The sequence below is a fragment of the Metopolophium dirhodum genome, chromosome 3 (genome assembly GCF_019925205.1).
Source record: "Metopolophium dirhodum isolate CAU chromosome 3, ASM1992520v1, whole genome shotgun sequence".
Taxonomy (NCBI): Eukaryota; Metazoa; Arthropoda; class Insecta; order Hemiptera; family Aphididae; genus Metopolophium; species Metopolophium dirhodum.
The window spans coordinates 30,750,588-30,769,114 of record NC_083562.1 but is presented as its reverse complement, the minus strand read 5'-3'; the positions used below and the strand labels follow the sequence as shown (position 1 = coordinate 30,769,114).

Here is an 18,527-nt window from a genome sequence, read left to right as displayed (position 1 = left end):
AATCGACCGATTTCCCGACGAACAGCGGCTGTTCGAATATGACGGTTTTAGGACTCTGCTACGGCACGGCGTCACCGGCGTTTCTACCTGAAATTTTAACGAGGCAGACTTTATCAATAAATCTCGTCTTCATCGTACTTAACCGAAATCATGTTGAATAAATAATTATAATGACACATTGTCAGAGGACTTCGGTCGAAACTCAATGCAGATTACCAACAATTTATGTTCATTTGTATGCACTTTTTGTCCCGACCTACCGATGGACCTGATAGCGTGATAAGACGTTTGAAAACTGATTTGAATACATTAAAATATTTACTTGAGATCGATAACAACACATTTTCTCGTTCCTAAACTCCTGACGTTAGGTTAGGTTAGGTTAGGTTAACGTTTCCTAAACTCCTGTCGATTTTGTTTAAATATTTAATGTTTTCCAAAATTTTAAATTCAAATAAAATAAATAAATAATCTTAAAATGTGTGCTGATCGACCTCAAGACAAGTAGTCATATTAACAACTGCAAATAGGTGTTCAGGAGTCTCATCGCGTTATATCTGGATAGACGAAAAGTTAAAAAAATAAAACAAAAAATGAACGTGAATTGTTTACGGTTCACCTGCGCAACGTCGTGGCCTGTACACGTACACGCATTTGTTGTGTCCGTCTTACAAGTGATAAAGTACATGAAAAAATTCACGCAATGCCCTCAGTTAATTCAAAGTTTCGTTGTAATTAGTTAAAATAAAACCATGGATTAAGAATTTCCCAAATGAAATTTTATTTATAACTGCATCAATGATTTAACTTATAATGACGTTTAATTACGTCGAGATATTATTATTATTCCCCGTCCCGGTATTTCTATAGAAACAAATTTTCTGAATTTTAGTTCCTACAACAATAGTTTACATTTTCTACGTGTTTGGACACCCTTTTTGCCAGTATTCTCAATATCGTTCTTTGAGGTTTTTCATTGGTGAGTTATTTTTAGAATGTTTTCACCAAATTGTTTGTTATCGACGGTAATACCCGCACAACGGCTATTAATAATATGAATATCTATCGTGTTTATAGCACCTATACTATTATACATGTCATCATGGTTAATCTATCGTATTATAGGAACCGATGTTTCTTGTAATATAACAATTATAATGTACATAATGAAATTCGAAAAATAACATTCTAAAAATAAATCATTAAACAAAAACCTCATAGCTTATTCATGGTAGGTTCACGAAACGAATGACGTAGTGAAATAGTGAATCACCACTGGAATTCGCAAAAAAGCTTTTTTTGTAATATTGAATTCGAAGTCCCGCAATATAATAATATCATAACAAGATTACGGTTATCAGCGTAACGTTATTTCTATGTTTTGACTTACGGTAGTATTTCAATTATAATCATGAAAAAAAAATATTATAGAATATAATCTATTATATTCGGAGCGTTATTCCGCGTGTTTTCTTAAACAAATTGGGAATTATCATTTACGCCTACGAATAACCACCAACTTGAACGGAATATTTCTTTATTCTAAGGTATTATAAACGACATATTATGGCATCATCATATGGTGGCCCTGAAAAGGGCCTTTTTAAGATGTTTTTAAACTTCAGAAGTAAGTATTTAACCTCCGAAACCGTACAGAGTACGACCTTGTCGTTTGAGAGCGTACACGACGTCCATGGCGGTGACGGTCTTCCTCTTGGCGTGCTCGGTGTACGTGACTGCGTCACGGATCACGTTTTCCAGGAATACCTTCAGAACTCCACGGGTCTCTTCGTAGATCAAACCGGAAATACGTTTAACACCGCCTCGGCGAGCCAACCGACGGATGGCGGGCTTGGTGATTCCCTGGATGTTATCACGGAGCACTTTACGATGACGTTTCGCGCCTCCTTTTCCCAGACCTTTTCCTCCTTTGCCTCGTCCTGTCATTTTGAATGTTGGAAATAGTGTTGGACAACTTGCTCGGATGTGAACTGAACGTTGACTGATACTTTTCTTGCTTGCTTTTTTTTTTTTGTTCGAACCACATCAGTCGTCCGACATCCACGTTTTGCACACCAACCCAGAACAATCTAATCCAGCAGCGCAATGGCACGTACCAAGCAGACAGCTCGTAAATCTACCGGCGGAAAGGCGCCCAGGAAACAGTTGGCCACCAAAGCCGCACGTAAGAGCGCACCCGCCACCGGAGGAGTGAAAAAACCACATCGTTACCGTCCGGGAACCGTTGCCCTCCGTGAAATCCGTCGTTATCAGAAGAGCACAGAACTTTTGATCCGCAAATTGCCGTTCCAACGTCTAGTGCGCGAGATCGCCCAGGACTTCAAGACCGACCTGCGTTTCCAGAGCTCCGCGGTCATGGCGTTGCAAGAAGCTAGCGAGGCATACTTGGTAGGTCTGTTCGAAGACACCAATCTTTGCGCGATCCACGCCAAGCGTGTCACCATCATGCCAAAGGACATCCAGTTGGCCCGTCGTATCCGCGGTGAACGTGCTTAACTTTGATCATCGTCATTAGTTATCATACCTTAAAAAGGCCCTTTTCAGGGCCACCAATACGTACTTGTATTCTGGCGGTGGGGATAAATAGTGATTGTTGATATTACACTAGCGGCAGTATAATTAATTATATTTATATATATAAAAATAAGTGTACATTTTGAATAAATCTTATAGCTCAAGATCCACTGAACCGATTTCGATAAAAATTTCAGGGCATATTAAGATTGATATGTAGATGGTTTCTGTGAAGTTTGTACGCTGTGCGATATGTGGTTCCGGAGTTATGGCCTCTTAAGTTAGTACGATGTTTCGCGCGCGCGGTTTCAGCGTACGACGTGCGTGCGTGTGTTTCCATGCGATAACGCGAATAGGTTATTATTATTATCTATTAATAATCTGTTATTTATCGACGTCGTACACGGAATGCGTACAATACTAATAATATGTGATAATCGAGATAATAATATAATTTGTATCGCTATGTTTGTTCGCTTCAATTTCATTTTACATGTAAGTAAAATTTAAAAACTTCTTTCTTTACAGCGAAATAAAAATTGTGATAATTGTTTTTTCGTGTTTTTTTTCGTCATATTTTAAAACGTTCGATTGTGAAAATCATATTGTTTTTTTAAAGATATATGCTATTACGATAATAATTAAGATTGATATGTTGATGGTTTCTGTGAAGTTTTTACGCTGTGGGATAAGTGGTTCCGGAGTTATGGCTATCATTTTATATATTAGTATAGATAAAAATGAATGTTTGTGTGTAGATTAGACCTCTGGGGAAAAGATGGGCTAATTATAAAAAGTGTTAAATTTGTTTTTTTTTTATTCATCAGATTTCAGTACGGTTGCGTTAGGCTTTTGCATTAATTGATTATATAAATCCTCCGTATGTGGAATTTAGTAAAAACGACAAACTTAGTACTACAATTTTGATACTTTAGAGTTAAATCGTACACTTACGTACAAACAGCACGCCGGGGTCCGCGATCTACCGCAGGTAGATTGCCTACCTGATAATGTACTGCCGCGAATCAGAACTTTTATCCCGGGCAACAGAAAAGTTAAAATAAATTTTGAACACCATACACCATACGCCGAATATTAAATAACGAATTGAACAAAGTTTGAGTAATATAGAATTGGTACATTTAACGGGCAACGAAGTGCCAGCGGGATCAGCTAGTTATTACATAATTATTATACCTGATATGAGACAATAATAAATAAAAAAAAACCCTGGCCAGAATTATTAGATTGGGAATCGAGTAAATTCGACGGTGCCGACTATCGTCTGTTTATTTATAGATGTTCGCGTCACGCTCTCTGGGGAAGTTTGATAAACAGGTACGCCATTTACCATGTAAACATTGACGTTTTTATTACTGATTATCGATGTTTATGTGGCTTCAATTAAGTAAAATTCCGAAAGACCCATGTTGACATTGTAGACGGGTATAATATGGTTAGGTATAACTTACTCAGTCGCTCACGTGTTAATATTAATATTTTCATAACCACGGATCGACAGACAACAACACATAATAATGGAATTGTCCCGTGTCCATACAAAGGGGTTATTTTTAGAATGTTTTTTACCAAATTTCTTGTTATCGACGGTAATAGCCGCGTCACGTTATTTACAATACAGTTAAGTGTACTAATCACGATACTTAATCGCGTCGTGATTTCCCAAATAACCGAAAACAGATATTAGAATAATATACTTCAGAATATATTTCATTGTTTAATTGCTAATCATCTGATTACCCCGATAATTCGTGCTATATTCATTTCTTGGTTTATTCGATTGACGTCTTGTCAAATTATACAATATAATTATACTAGCTTTAATTGTAATGTCACAATCGAACCAAAAGTGAACAATCGTCGTTGCTAGGCTTTAAAATATTATTGTCTATTTACAGTTAATACCGAGTGATTCTTTTATCAAACAACAATCAATATTTCATAAAGTGTACATTTTTTAGTCTTTTTTATTTTTACATTCCAAAGCGGAATCTTTTTCTTTGTATTTTGATACACGAAAATCGAATTTGGGGCGAGTAGTTTATGAGTTATACGTATTTAAAGTTTTTGATGAGCGGAGTGGAGTGGAACGGGGTCACCCAGCGAAATGTTTATCCACTTCTATGTATCGAAATGCTAAGAAAAATATTCTGCTTTGGAATATAAAATTAAAAAACACTATAATATGTTGTCATACATAAAAGTAAAAAACTTAAAAAATTATAAGTATAAAAAAATATTTTTTTTAATAAAAACGTTGTTTTATGAGCGACTTGAAAAAATGTAAAAAAATATTTTCAAGAAATTTACACTTTACGAAGTATTGAGTGTTGTTTGACAAAAGAATCACCCGGTATAGTCAATGCCTACAATAATATGATACAAATTTAATGAAAACCCGTAAAGGTGTAACTATAAAATACTAGTCTACATGGGTTAATCAATTGCCTCATGATACATTTTGTTGATTTTGAATATACAAAAAAAAATATATTTTGATTATTCATAAAATAATCAAAACTCATCCTGGTCCGACTTATATTGAAACAAATTTTCCGATTGTTGTTGAAAGTATTAAGACGCTTGATACTTCAGGTTTGCTACTCATGGATGCTTAAGTACCGTTATATCACTCGCAGGTTATCATTATCACTATGTACACAAGCTATAAATTGGTTAAGGACAGCCGCCAGTGGTCAGCGTAGCTATATTTGAATAAAATTAGCGTTTAGAATGTTTGACGATGAGCCAGCTTATTTTGACAGTGTACCTATTAATTCGATGTGATAATTTTTTAATACGATTATAGGTTTAGGGCCAGAAGTGACGGCTTCATCGAAATATGAACGAAATGGAATCAAGTCACTTTGATTCGGATCGCTATCGTGGTATATTATTGTCCATGCATATTCAATTTAAAATCGTGCCCGGTCTCGATTGAAAAATTTCAGGGCATTCGCTTTAACTGTATACTCGCTGCGTACCCATCTGAAAACAACAACAGCTACTAGTACCACACACTATCTAGTGTAGATACTGGAAAAAAATTCAAACGACGTTTATTTTAATTTTGGTGGCCCTGAAAAGGGCCGTTTTAAGCCGTGTCTGAAGGGTAAGGTAGGTGCAAAGTTAAGCCTTCTTCTCGGTCTTCTTGGGCAAGAGCACTGCTTGGATGTTGGGCAACACACCGCCTTGAGCGATAGTCACTCCGGACAACAATTTGTTCACCTTTTCGTCGTTCCTGATGGCCAATTGCAAATTCCGATAGTATCCAATTAAAAATTCCGAAAGACCCATGTTGACATTGTAGACGGGTATAATATGGTTAGGTATAACTTATTCAGTCGCTCACGTGTTGATATTAATATTTTCATTGTCACCAGCGCCAATATTTTGCAACTGATTTGCAACACAAATTTTGAAATCTGCAACTTCCCCCATTAACCGGAAAATCCGATTTCCCGATGGTAGTACCATCAACATTACCACGGGCATTTTTTAAAAATTATTTTTATGTATCAATGTTTTAAATTATTAATCAATAATACCTAACTCGAAAATAATGTTTAATACCTAGGTACTGAATTATAAAATATAATATAATTCATAAAAGTTATAAAAAAAAATCAATTTGCCATCAAATAGTACCATCAATTACCACGGGCATTTTTTTTTAATTTTTTTTATTCATTTTTGTTATAAATTATTTTTGAGTTGTTAATGATTAGTGAATGCAACTAATAAAAATGATGACCAGTCAAATTCATTTTTTTTATAACTTTTTTAATTTATATTTATTATAGTCATTATTATAAAAAATGTTCAATATTTTTTGTAAGAAATCATTTATTTATAATTTTTAAGCAAAATAACTCAAACCTAATTTATAATTGAAAATAAATTAACATTCTGGTTACCATTTTTATTATTTTATTTTAATTTTAATAGTATAACCTAATTAATCAATATTATAAATTAAGTTTGAGTTATTTTTCTTAAAAATTATTAATAAATTATTTCTCACAAAAATTAATAAAAATTATGTTTATTATAAAAATTATTCATAATTATGATTAATAAATACGATAAATAAAAATAATAAAAACAATTTATACAAATGTTAGATAAATTATAAATAAAATCAATCAATTAAAAAAACAAATAAAAGTTGTTTGAGAAAAAATATTTTATAAAAAAATGTAAAATCTAAAAAATGTTCAATAAAAATTATTTTGAAAAAATATGTAAATTTAATAAAAATTTTACTAAAATTCTGTTAGATAAAAATCAATAAAAAATCATTATTTAAATTTTTTGATTAAAAAAATCGATAAATCATAGAAAATATAATTTATAATCTAAATTTGTTAAAATAAACTATATTTGATCAAAAAAAAAATGCATATATTGTAAAATAATATAAATGATGTAATAAAAAAAATGACAACAAATCTTCATTTGATATACAATAAATATTTGATGAAAAATCAATATTAAATAAAAATGGAATAAAAATGGAATAAAAATCCATAATATTTAAAAAATCTATATTTGATAATAACTTTAATAAAACATGTTTGAGAAAAATTGTTTTACAAAATATTTAAAACGAAAAAAAAATGTTTTAAAAAATTACATTATATTTTTAAAAAAACAAATAAATAATGTTATATAAAAATTATTTTATAAAAATTTGTAAATTTAATATTAATGTTACTTCAAATTCTGTTAGATAAAAATCAATAAAAATCTTTTAAAAAATCAGTTTGACAAAAAATCAATATTTTACATAAAAAAATCCCAAGAGGAAAGAATCGTACATCGCATCACCGCCGAATCCAGTCGTCCGACACTTGTTACCCAGTGAATTGGCCAAGCACGCCGTCAGTACACCAGCTCCGAATAAGTCCCTCGTTTTGAATAATCATTACTTGACTAAAACGGCCATTTTCAGGGCCACGAATCGCTATAAAAGCTCTGTTCTTTAATAACCATTATTTTGAACTAGGAATTATCGCATGTAGATATGACATTTACAGTGTACATAGCAGGGAGCTTTTTGTGATCATCAAGGTAATTAAAAAATAAAACAACGAAAAAAATGCTGTCAAGTTACGTAAGAAATATACTGAACTACCGGGTTGTATGATAGAATAACCTAACCTATAAATGCGATGGATATTAATAGACGTTGTGCGGGTATTACCGTCAATAACAAGAAATTGTTTTTTGATCGATAATCAGTAATAAAAATGTATTTATAACAATGTCAATGTTTACATGGTAAATGGCGTACCTATTCGTCAAACTTCCCCAGAAAGTTAAAATATTTATAAATAAACAGACGATAGTCAGTGTCGTGTATTATAATGTATGTTTTATACGTCGTGGTCTCGTGGATAGTGTTACACTGTTGAATTATTCGATTCCCGAAAAAGGTGATCATTAGGTAATGGTGCGTTTATTTGATTCTATAAAAAACAATTATCAGAATAAATATGTATTTATTAATAAAAATAGAAATGACTTACATTGGTGGGTGTATTTAATGTATTTCTTTTATCCAGTTTTAGAATTGTACTAGTCGGTCTTGTAAGAAGCTTATTGAACATTGGATGATGGTGGAGATAAATTAGGTTTTAATGCTCGTTTTACTGCAACTGGAAGACAAGAATTTTCATGTAATATAGTATTTTGTGTAAATATTGTCAAGTTTTTAGGGCTCTTCCAATGTGCTTGTTTTATTCTATTTGATTTCATTGTCGTAAGTTGTGAATCTTTCTGAACCACAAGTACCTCTACATTTTGTCGACCAAGCAAAGCAGGACTACCGTTCGGAGTAATTGCCCTCAGAGATGGACTTGAAAATGTTGGACTATTACTACTTAAATCAGTGGACAGTGATGAAATCACCTTAATACCATTATTATATTGAGTGAATATATTATTTACAGGTAAATCAATGGATGCTGAAGTAGAAGGTTCATAACACTCAAGTTGAGTATTGCATTGAGTCAAACTTGATTGACCATTTAACATATTTGGGTTTACACTTGAAGCTCTCATATCTGGTGGACTGTCTACAGTTAAATCAATGTACGCAGGAGTAGACTCCATTATTTTTGATTTAGTTTTCTTGATATTTGTGTTATGTTGTGTCGAAATAGTTTTTTGATTACTTAACAAATAATTGCATCCTGAAGTTGTTATAACCTGTGGATTGTTTACAGTTATATCAGTGGATGCTGGAGTAGAAGGTTCATAATAATTAATCATATTGGATTCAATTATTTCAGATATTTCAATTTCTTGGTCATTTTGAGTCGAACTTTGTGGATTTTGACATAAATTCGTAGACACTGAAGTAGACTGTTCATTAGACTCAATCGTTTTAGATTGGGTCATCTTAATACCAGATTCAAATTGAATTAAATTGTTTTGTTTAGTATATAATGATTTTGGGCTTATTCTTAAAGCTGTTGCATCTGGAGGAATATGTACATTTATATGATCAAAAATTGGAATAGAAGAATGTTGAGTTTTTTTTATTTTAGCTTTAGTTCTTGTAATACATGTGTCAGATTCGGTTAAATTTCTTTTGTTACTTTTTAACGATTCCGGGCTTAATATTGAAACTGTTGTACTTAGTGGAATATTCGTATCTGCCATCACCTGTGTGGAAGGTATATTTGTTTTGATTTCTTTGTATTTAGTTGTCTTAATATCTGTAACAGATTCAGTTAGAATTTTATTTTTAGTTTTCCTAAATCCTATGCAAGTGAGAGTTATTTATATGCAAAATAGTTTGATTTACCTTTTTTGTTTACACTCGAATTGCTTTCTTTCTCTTCAACTCCAATATTTTTACATAATGTTGTATCCTATAACACAATCAAGACAATTTTAAGTATAACATTAAATTTTAAAGAATAATTAGCTAGTAAAACTGTATGGATCATTTTATTGTTATCTCCTTTAAACAGTAAAATAAATCATTATAATAAATAAAGATTATTATTTTCTAAAATTTAAGTTGGAATATAACAGTGGAAACATTTTGTAATATTTTGGTTACAGACTGGATTTTTGTCTAAAACTAGTTGTCAACCTTTAGTCCGGCTATTAAACCGTTCAGCATAGGAGACTAAGGGATTTTTTTACACCTAAAAACACATATTGTTATAAAAGTGCCTATGTTATACACATTACACATACACATATATAACTAAAACTGATAGGAAATAATAGAGATAAAAAAATATAATAGGTGCAAATCAATTGGATAAAATCATTTGATCTTAAATTTAGGAGAGATAGAGGAAGCTTGTTTGACAAGGCAAAAACTCTAAACTGCAATATACATAAAACTATATAGATATTAAAATTATTATTTTTATTTAAAATGTAAATAAAGTGTTGAAATTTACCATTTGATTTTGATTTTGAATACCGGTATGTCTTGTATTTGTATCACATTTTGTACTTTCTATAATTTTTTTCATTTTAAATGCCAAGCATTCAAACTTTAATTTCCAATTAACGTTAAGGCCTTTCATTTTATCAATATGTAATTTATTTTTAGTAGATTGACGCATCATTAGTTTATACGCTTTGTTAAATAAAATACTTTCAAACACCTACAATATTAATTAGTATTATTAGTTAAATATATTTTCAATGTAAAAATGTATTACCTTAATTCCTTTCAAAGGATCACTCAATTTGTTTAAAATTGTGGGCCAATTTTCTTTACAATAAATAGATATCATATTATCTTTCACCAAATTAGGCTCTCCATCACGATGGTCTGTATGATTTTGATCGCTATCGTTGTCAATATTTCTAATATCATCCTCAACACCAATAAACTTGTTCACACAGCTTTTAATTGAAGGTGTAATATTAATTTTAGATGTTACAATTGTAGGTGTATTAGTACCTATAATATTTTTATTTTTATAATTATTTCTAGTCAAAACATAGTATTTTTGCTTAAATTACCAGTGAAAGTATTTTCATCTTTATTTATATTACTAATCAGTGCATTTTTTTCTTTGAGAGTAAGAGTATTACTAGTTAACGTAATTATTTCTTCATGTGTATTATCAGTATTACAAGCAATTAAAGTATTTTTATCTTTGATTATATTACTAGTCAATATTTTTTCATCTTTGTTTTTATTACTAAGAAATGCATTTTTTTCTTTGCTTGTTTGAGTATTAGTAGTTAACATATTTATTTTGTTATGTTCATTGCTAGTCAAAATATTAGTAGTCAATGTATTTGTTTCTTTATGAGTAATACTAGTTGATGGATTTATATCTTCATATGTATTACTACAAGTCCAAGTATTATTATTTTTGTTTATAATACTTATCAAAGATTTTTTTTCATCGCTTGTATTAATAGTCTTATTATTTATTTTTTTGTCTGTGTTAGTATTCGAAGCATTTTTTTCTGTATCTGTATTTGTAAGCAAAGTATATTCATTCATTTGTTCATGATTTTTCTTCTTCTTACTGACAATAAAGTTTTGTTTTTTTCCCAATTTTTTCTTATGTGCTTTGTTAAAATTTTTTATCTTGTCATTGAAAGAAGAACACCTTATACTATTCTCTGTTATGTTATTTTCCACATTATTCATGTCAATCTAAAAAACAGTTTAATTTATAATTATGGTTATGAATAAAGACCGGATTTATATGTTTTTACATATCGTTACTGGGTCTATGCAGTCTTATGAGAGTAAAAAATGTGGATGATTTGTTCAATTCTGAATGCATAGAAAAAAGTTTTTTTTGCATATTTGAGAATATTTTATGGGTTAGAGAATATTTAACTCATTTAGCATATTTTGGAATATTTCGTAAATTGTGAGAAAAAATTTGTATTTATTTTTAATTTTAATATTACGGTACCCAGAAAAAATTTTTTTGAACATTTACAATTTTTTATTTTATCATTTCCAACTCTTACTAAAGTGCAATAATATTCCATTAGAATACAAAACTTTAAATACCTAATAATAAACTCACTATTAATATAAAATTGAAAAAAAAAATTTTTAAATGCATATTAAAGTAAATATAATGATGTTTATTGATTATTTTTGCATATTTTTGCTTTTTTTTATATATTTTGCATATTTTAGCATATTTTTTAAATTTTTAAGAGAATATAATGAGAATATTTTAAGGTTTTTTCGAGAATATTAGCATCATATTTAAGGTATTTTAAGAGAATATAAATCCGGTCTTTATTTATAACTAAGAAGTGTCTTACATTTTTTTTTTTACTTAGACTTAATAACATTTAACTTATGTTTAAATGATTGTTACTTAAATACAAGACATTTATTTTGTAATAGACAACCAATCCTTCGGTCAAATTAGTAAAATAGTTAACTTAAATTAAACTTAAGAAGTACAAGCTATATTTAAAATATATATATTTATTTGTAAACCGCACATCAAGTACTTATGAAGCAATTTTCTTAGCCCACTAAAGAAACCATAAATGGGCTTTTACTTAATTATTGTTTAATATTTCAGATATAAAAGTTATTTAATATTCAACAATGGGATTGACAATTAACCAATATTGTATTGACTCTTTGAGGTTGACAACAACAATTTATTTAATTATTTTTGACACATTATTTTATGTACACATAGCTAAAATCAGATAATATACTCTATTAACCATGTATGAATGTCACCGTTTTAGATATTACTTGAGGAAATAAATATCTTAAGGTAATGTTAATAAATAAGTGAGTGATAGATAACAGTTGCTATTATGTAGTTCTAAATTATATCATGGAGTCTATGTATATTTTAATAAATAATTCTAATTTACACAATTTTATTTTACTATTGGTAACAACCACATAATATTATTTAAGTAGTAATATTTCAATAAATATAATATATAGATAATTAAAAAAATTATAACTGGCATAATGATTTATTACATAGGTATGTAATTTTACTTGTAAATGAAGTGAATAGTGAATTTAATTAAAATTATCAATAATTAATTTTATGTTGTAAAGGCATTTCTTATATTATAATTAAGAAGTGTTTTACATTTTTTTTTTTTTTTACTTGGACTTAATAATAGTAACTTATGTTTAAATGATTTGTTACTTAAATACAAGACATTTATTTATTTACATATAAACAAAAAATCTACTTGACACCACAATAGTGCCAATTTATATCAGAAAAAGTATTGGAAAAAATATATTTATTAATTATTGTGTATATAAATTATTAAAATGTGCAAGGAGTCTTATTCTTGGTTTTTTAAGTTTTAAAAAAATTATATAACATATTAATATATTTAACTTTTTATTTAAAAATGCAAGCATTTTAATGATATTGTAAAAATCCAAGTTATTTTTTTATTGAAATTACAGTCACTAATTATTTGAACATAATATGCAGCTATAATATATTTAGCAGTAACAATACGCAAGAACAATTTTTTATTAATAATACATCTATTACATGCAATTTAAAAAGTAAATAATTAAATGAAAATTTAAATAACTTACTTTTTTTTGTTTACTTGTATTTCTTGTGATTTTAATTTTTGGACATTCAAAATCGAAACTTATATCATTTATGTTTTTATTTTTGATTATTTGTTCACGTTCATCTGTGAATCTATGTTTGTAATCAGGATCAGAATTCTACAGACAAGTATTAGAAATAATATATACAAAAATAAATTTATCAATTATTGTGTATACAAATGATTTGAAATGTACAACTTCCTTACCAAAATGCAAGAAGTCTTATTCTTGTTTTTAAGTTTTAAATAGATAAAATAACATATTAATATATTGAACTTTTTATTTAAAAATGCAAGCAGCTTAATGATATTGTTAAATTCCAAGTTATTTTTATATTGAAATTACAGTTACTAATTATTTGAACATAATATGCAACTATAATATATTTAACAGTAACAATACAAGAACAAGATTTTATAAATATTACATCTACTACATGCAATTTAAAAAGTAAATTTAAATAACTTACTTTTTTTTGTTTACTTGTATTTCTTGTGATTCTAATTCTTGGACATTCAATATCGACACTTTTATTTATGTTTTTATTTTTGATTATTTGTTCACGTTCACCTGTGTATCTATGTTCGTAATCAGGATCAAGTGGCTGAACAAAAAAATGTTGATCATAAGAAGCACAAAATGTAACAAGTTTATTAGGTTTATCTTCTTCATCAACATTAATGTCAGCATAACCATTCTTCGGTTTAAGCATTTTAAAGTTTGCAGGTATATCCTCTACAGCAATTTTAAGTTAAATATAACCATTCTTCGATTTAAACATGGTATTATTCATAAAAAAAAATTTTAAATAAATAAAACAATCCAACTTTTATCTTTTAAATAAATTTCCGAAATTTTATAGGAAAACAATTTCTGTTACTATATGTATTATTATGTTTTATTACTAATCTATCAAAATATTTTTGATTCTGAGAAGAGCATCAATGTACAATGATCTGTTTTTTTGGCTGCAGAGACACTTTTATAGTAGAAAAAATGCTTTAATCTCATCTTAAATATATTTTCTTTTTTATTGATTCTGGTTTAGCAACTTTTCGATTTTTAAAATGTTTTTTTTTTCAAAATGTGTATTTAAGAGTGATTTTTTAAAAATCTAAATAAAAAAAGACCGGACCAACATCGTTTTGAAATTATTGATGAAAAACTTCAAAAACTACATTTTTTTCGTATAAAGCGCATTTTTTTTAAAATACATAGAATTGATTATCGCTCGGACAAAAAAATCGAAAATATCCCCCGATTTGCTAATCGTATGTAAAACCACCTTGGCAAGGTCTCGGAATTAAACAAAGTTGTTAAAAAGCACATAATCTGCTAGCGTTGCCACTCGCTCGCTACGCTGCGCTTGGATAAAAAAAATCGAAAATATCTCACGATTTACTGTGTAAAACCACCTTGGGTAGGCCCCGGAATTAAACAAAGGCACACAATGTCTAGCGTTGACACTCGCTCGCTGCGTTGCGCTCGCACAAAAAAATCGAAAACACACCAAACACGAGTTTAAGGACGCCACACACTGCAGCGGTGGCGGTAAAATTCATTTGTCTTGGCGGTGCCGGTAAAATTGTGTCCGGACTCATTTTGCCGTAAACACTACCGCCACAGCCAACCGCCACAGCCCACAGCTACAGTGTGTGCCCACCTTTACTCCGCGCAGCATTAAAGCACAGAATAGATTAAATCAGAATGGACACTTCTGCCGCCTGAAAAACAGTCCGCCATATTGAATGCAAGCACCAGATTGACCACAAACTGAATATTAATGTTTTTTCAATTTTATGTTGCTTACGGTGACACTGTTGTAACGATGTTTACAGTTTACTTTCCAATCTCCTAACCAAACATTTTATATTTTACCGCCGTTGTTGTTGTTTGGATGTCGCGGCTTTTTGTACCTTATTATATGGTTTTAAAAATTTTTGACTGTAATTTTCAAGTTTACTGAATTGTTCACTTGCATTACTGTGTAACTTTGTTAATTTATTCACAATGGAGTTTATTGTTAATAAACGGGCCAAACAGTATTCAAAATGTTGTTTGATCAATTGTAAAAGCCATCTGAGTATTTCATTTTTTTTTTAATCAAATTTCTATCAAGTAGTTATTGGCGATCATAAACTTATCAAATTGATCTATATTCCACTCATCTCATCTGAAAATACTTATAACTTCTTAACAGAAACTTGATTTAAAAAAAAATGAAATACTCAGAGAATATGATTATAAAAATGTATGGTCTCAATTAAAAATGTAAAAAGTTTACAAATTATAACGTTAATAGCAGGTACATAAAAATAATATTTTGTTCAGAAATGTTATAAAATTACATCAAATTATATAAGGTTAATTTAAGGTAAGTTTAAACTTTTTCAAATAATCAGTGTTAACACAATTTATGGATCACTCGGTATTATTGGAATATAAAAAGTCATGTAAAATATTATTTTTCACAATATGATATTAAAAATGTATGTTGACTTGTAAAATAGAAAAATACTTAGAATGATAAAAAATTGTAAAAAGTATTTTTATAGATTTTAAAGAAGATATTAAGAAGACAAACAATTGCATTTTTTAAATATCTGATTTTCTTAATTGTATTCAATTTTGAAATAAAAATAACCTATTATTATTATTATTATTATTATTACTACTAAGTAACTCTTTTTATTACTTGTTTATAAAATAAATTATTACTCAATGATGAATTATGTTTTATTTGTATCCTAGAAGTGTGTCACCTATATTCTTTAATTATATCAAATTAGTGTATATTTTTTTAATTCATTAAAATCTATTATTGATTTATAGTTGTGTTACATTTGGTTTATACCAATATTATAATTATATAAAATATAGTACAGAAAAAACCAGTATTTTACCACATAAACTATTGAATTTATTTTGAATATTATATATTTATGTGTAATACATTTTAACATCTTGTTGGATATTTATGAGTTAATCCAAATCTCAATAACGTTACCAAATTACCAAATATGGTATTTAAAAAGAAAAGAAGAATATTAAATAATCTGTTAAATATAAATACAAATATCTTGAAATTTGAATCATACATTCTAAAACAGATCAGTATTTTGATGCATTGATCAGCTTTTTAGAACAAAACCCATAATGGAACCGTTAAATTTATGATATTGCTGAGTTAAAAGTGTTTCTATTCAGCCCGTCTTACAACATAATAACTAGAGACCGGATTCTCGTGCAATTGCAACTTTTTTTCCTTTGCTTTAAAACATAAAAAAACAAATTATAAATCCGAATCATGAGAAGTAGATTAATTTAAACGTAGTTTTATTTTGCACGTAATTGCAAACGAAATTGCACAAAAGATTTTAATAACAGTATTCATAATTACAAATATGAATAAATAAAAATAAAACTTATAGCTGAACTATTGTATAGTAAGAGGTAAATTTAAGATTTTTTTTTTGGGCAACACTGACGTATGCATTCAATATGGCGGACCTTCTTATCAGCTTCCCATAAGAATAATGTAATTTTTTGAGATGTGACCATTCTGATTTAATCTATTCTGTGATTAAAGTACTGTTGCACACATGCGTATAAACGTAAAATCACAAACTGGATGGCTATAACTATAGAACAATATAAGGCGGGTTTCCACTAGATACGTGTACGTGTACGTGCATAAAAATACTTTTTTGTGATTGGTTGGTGTACATGGTAAGCTTTTGGTATACCAGAGTGTTATACGTTCTTACCACAGGCTTGACGATGATACCATGAAGTTGGATCCAATTAAACTTTTCACGTGTACACGGCTCTCTATCTTGATAACAATATTGATAACATAAGAATATATGAGGTAACTAAATATATGCTACCAATCTTAATCGATCTAACCCATATTAACTGATGAGAAACGTTTTTGAGACCGTTCATTGCGAACGTATCCGGTCAGTGTATGCACGCAAACGTACACGTATGTAGTGGAAACCCACCTATAGAAACGAAACTCGATCAGCTGATAGGGGTCTTCCTAACCTAACCGGGAATTCGGCCTTGAAATATGGGTCCTAGTTTGCCAGCCAATGAATGTGATACCGTCAGTGGGGGCCAGACGTTATCTCGTTCGCTGTCTGCACGTTATCACCAGGATGGTACGGCGACGGCAGCTACGGCAGTCATAATATAATAATATAAATTATAAATGATTCCTGATTCCTTATTCCTTTATAATATTATTATCCTATCCAAGGCAGTGGGGGCACGAGAGGCCATTGTTTAACCAGCTCCCCGATGTAGGTGGCCTGTCAACGTTCTAACTTTAGTTATTGATATGAATTCATATGATAGTAACAGGGATCGAAATTGTAGTTCAACGACTGGACCTACGATACGAGTTTATGATTCACACGAATACACGATGATTAAAATTATAATATTAAAAATCTTCTCCGTCGCCGCCGCCGTTAGTATATAATATCATTTTTGTTGTTCTCGTCGTTGGGGGAATTTATCCAGTCACTTTTACGGAATATTACGACGCCGTCGAGACGTTTGTTCTCCGTAGTGCATTCAACACGTACAAACGATGGAAGCGACGAAAATGCCGTTTTTGTTGATGTACTATAGAGTATAGTAACTTAAACGTTAGGTGTTATTTAAATAAAAAATTGTTGATATTATTTAAATTTACTATATTTTCTTAAAAATATAATATTTTATTAAGTACCTGGGTACAAACAAGGTACTTGATAAATACAAATTTTGGTTTTAGTTTTAAAGCATCTGTTTTGATTTAGATTAGATTTTTTCTTACTCCTTTTACCTTTAAAGGTTTACTTAATTTTTAAATATCTAGATAAAGATAAAATATAATTGGTTCTGAAAAAACTGTTAACGTTTTTTAATTTAATTTTAAATACATTCATTGCTCCTCTCAGAATTTAAAATTAAGCTAATGGAAATTTTTAAAAGACCATACAATTTGGTAGGTGCCTATCTAAAAACAAAAGTTAAAAAGGTGGGCAAGTGGGCTTCGCCCCCCACACCACTGTATATACTACGTTATTATTAGTTTTATATTTATAATTAAATACACTTTATTACTAGGTACCTTACTACAATTGAGCCTCTATAGTTTACAATCATACTCCTAAAATATATCTTTATATATAAATGTGAAAATGAAAACCTTTGACGCCTAAGTTCTCGGAAACTACAGAACCGATCGTTATGAATTTTTTTAAAAAATGTAGAGCTCATTGCGGAGAAGGTTTATGGCATTTGATCGATTTTCTAACTTAATAAACAGAGGAGTTATCAATTATTATAAATAATAGCCTGTTCCGTAGACTTGGCGACATGGCAAGCATTCTGGGTT

The 18,527-nt window shown here is 29.4% G+C and overlaps 3 protein-coding genes across 3 annotated transcripts; 1 reads left to right on the top strand and 2 right to left on the bottom strand.

Annotated features, from left to right (window-relative positions):
- Window positions 1–1,520: 1,520 nt before the first annotated feature.
- LOC132940232 (histone H4) lies at window positions 1,521–1,991 on the bottom strand. The gene has a single exon (XM_061007707.1). It carries the CDS (start codon window positions 1,945–1,947, stop codon window positions 1,636–1,638), a length of 312 nt encoding a protein of 103 aa, XP_060863690.1. The 5' UTR covers window positions 1,948–1,991; the 3' UTR covers window positions 1,521–1,635.
- Window positions 1,992–2,102: 111 nt separating this feature from the next.
- Window positions 2,103–2,530, top strand: LOC132940222 (histone H3). The gene has a single exon (XM_061007697.1). The coding sequence runs from the start codon at window positions 2,107–2,109 to the stop codon at window positions 2,515–2,517; it is 411 nt and encodes a 136-aa protein (XP_060863680.1). The 5' UTR covers window positions 2,103–2,106; the 3' UTR covers window positions 2,518–2,530.
- A 5,431-nt stretch (window positions 2,531–7,961) lies between these two features.
- On the bottom strand, window positions 7,962–13,928 carry LOC132940628 (uncharacterized protein MAL13P1.304-like). The gene is given in 9 exon segments (XM_061008345.1): window positions 7,962–8,027; window positions 8,088–8,172; window positions 8,174–9,281; window positions 9,371–9,437; window positions 9,984–10,193; window positions 10,251–10,495; window positions 10,558–11,206; window positions 13,115–13,252; window positions 13,605–13,928. Coding segments are annotated over 9 exon segments (2,892 nt in total).
- Between the last annotated feature and the right edge of the window lie 4,599 nt (window positions 13,929–18,527).

Bases quoted from the DNA above. Each gene is read 5' to 3' on its own strand.
- LOC132940232 (XM_061007707.1), bottom strand. From the start codon at position 1,947: ATGACAGGACGAGGCAAAGGAGGAAAAGGTCTGGGAAAAGGAGGCGCG.
- LOC132940222 (XM_061007697.1), top strand. From the start codon at position 2,107: ATGGCACGTACCAAGCAGACAGCTCGTAAATCTACCGGCGGAAAGGCG.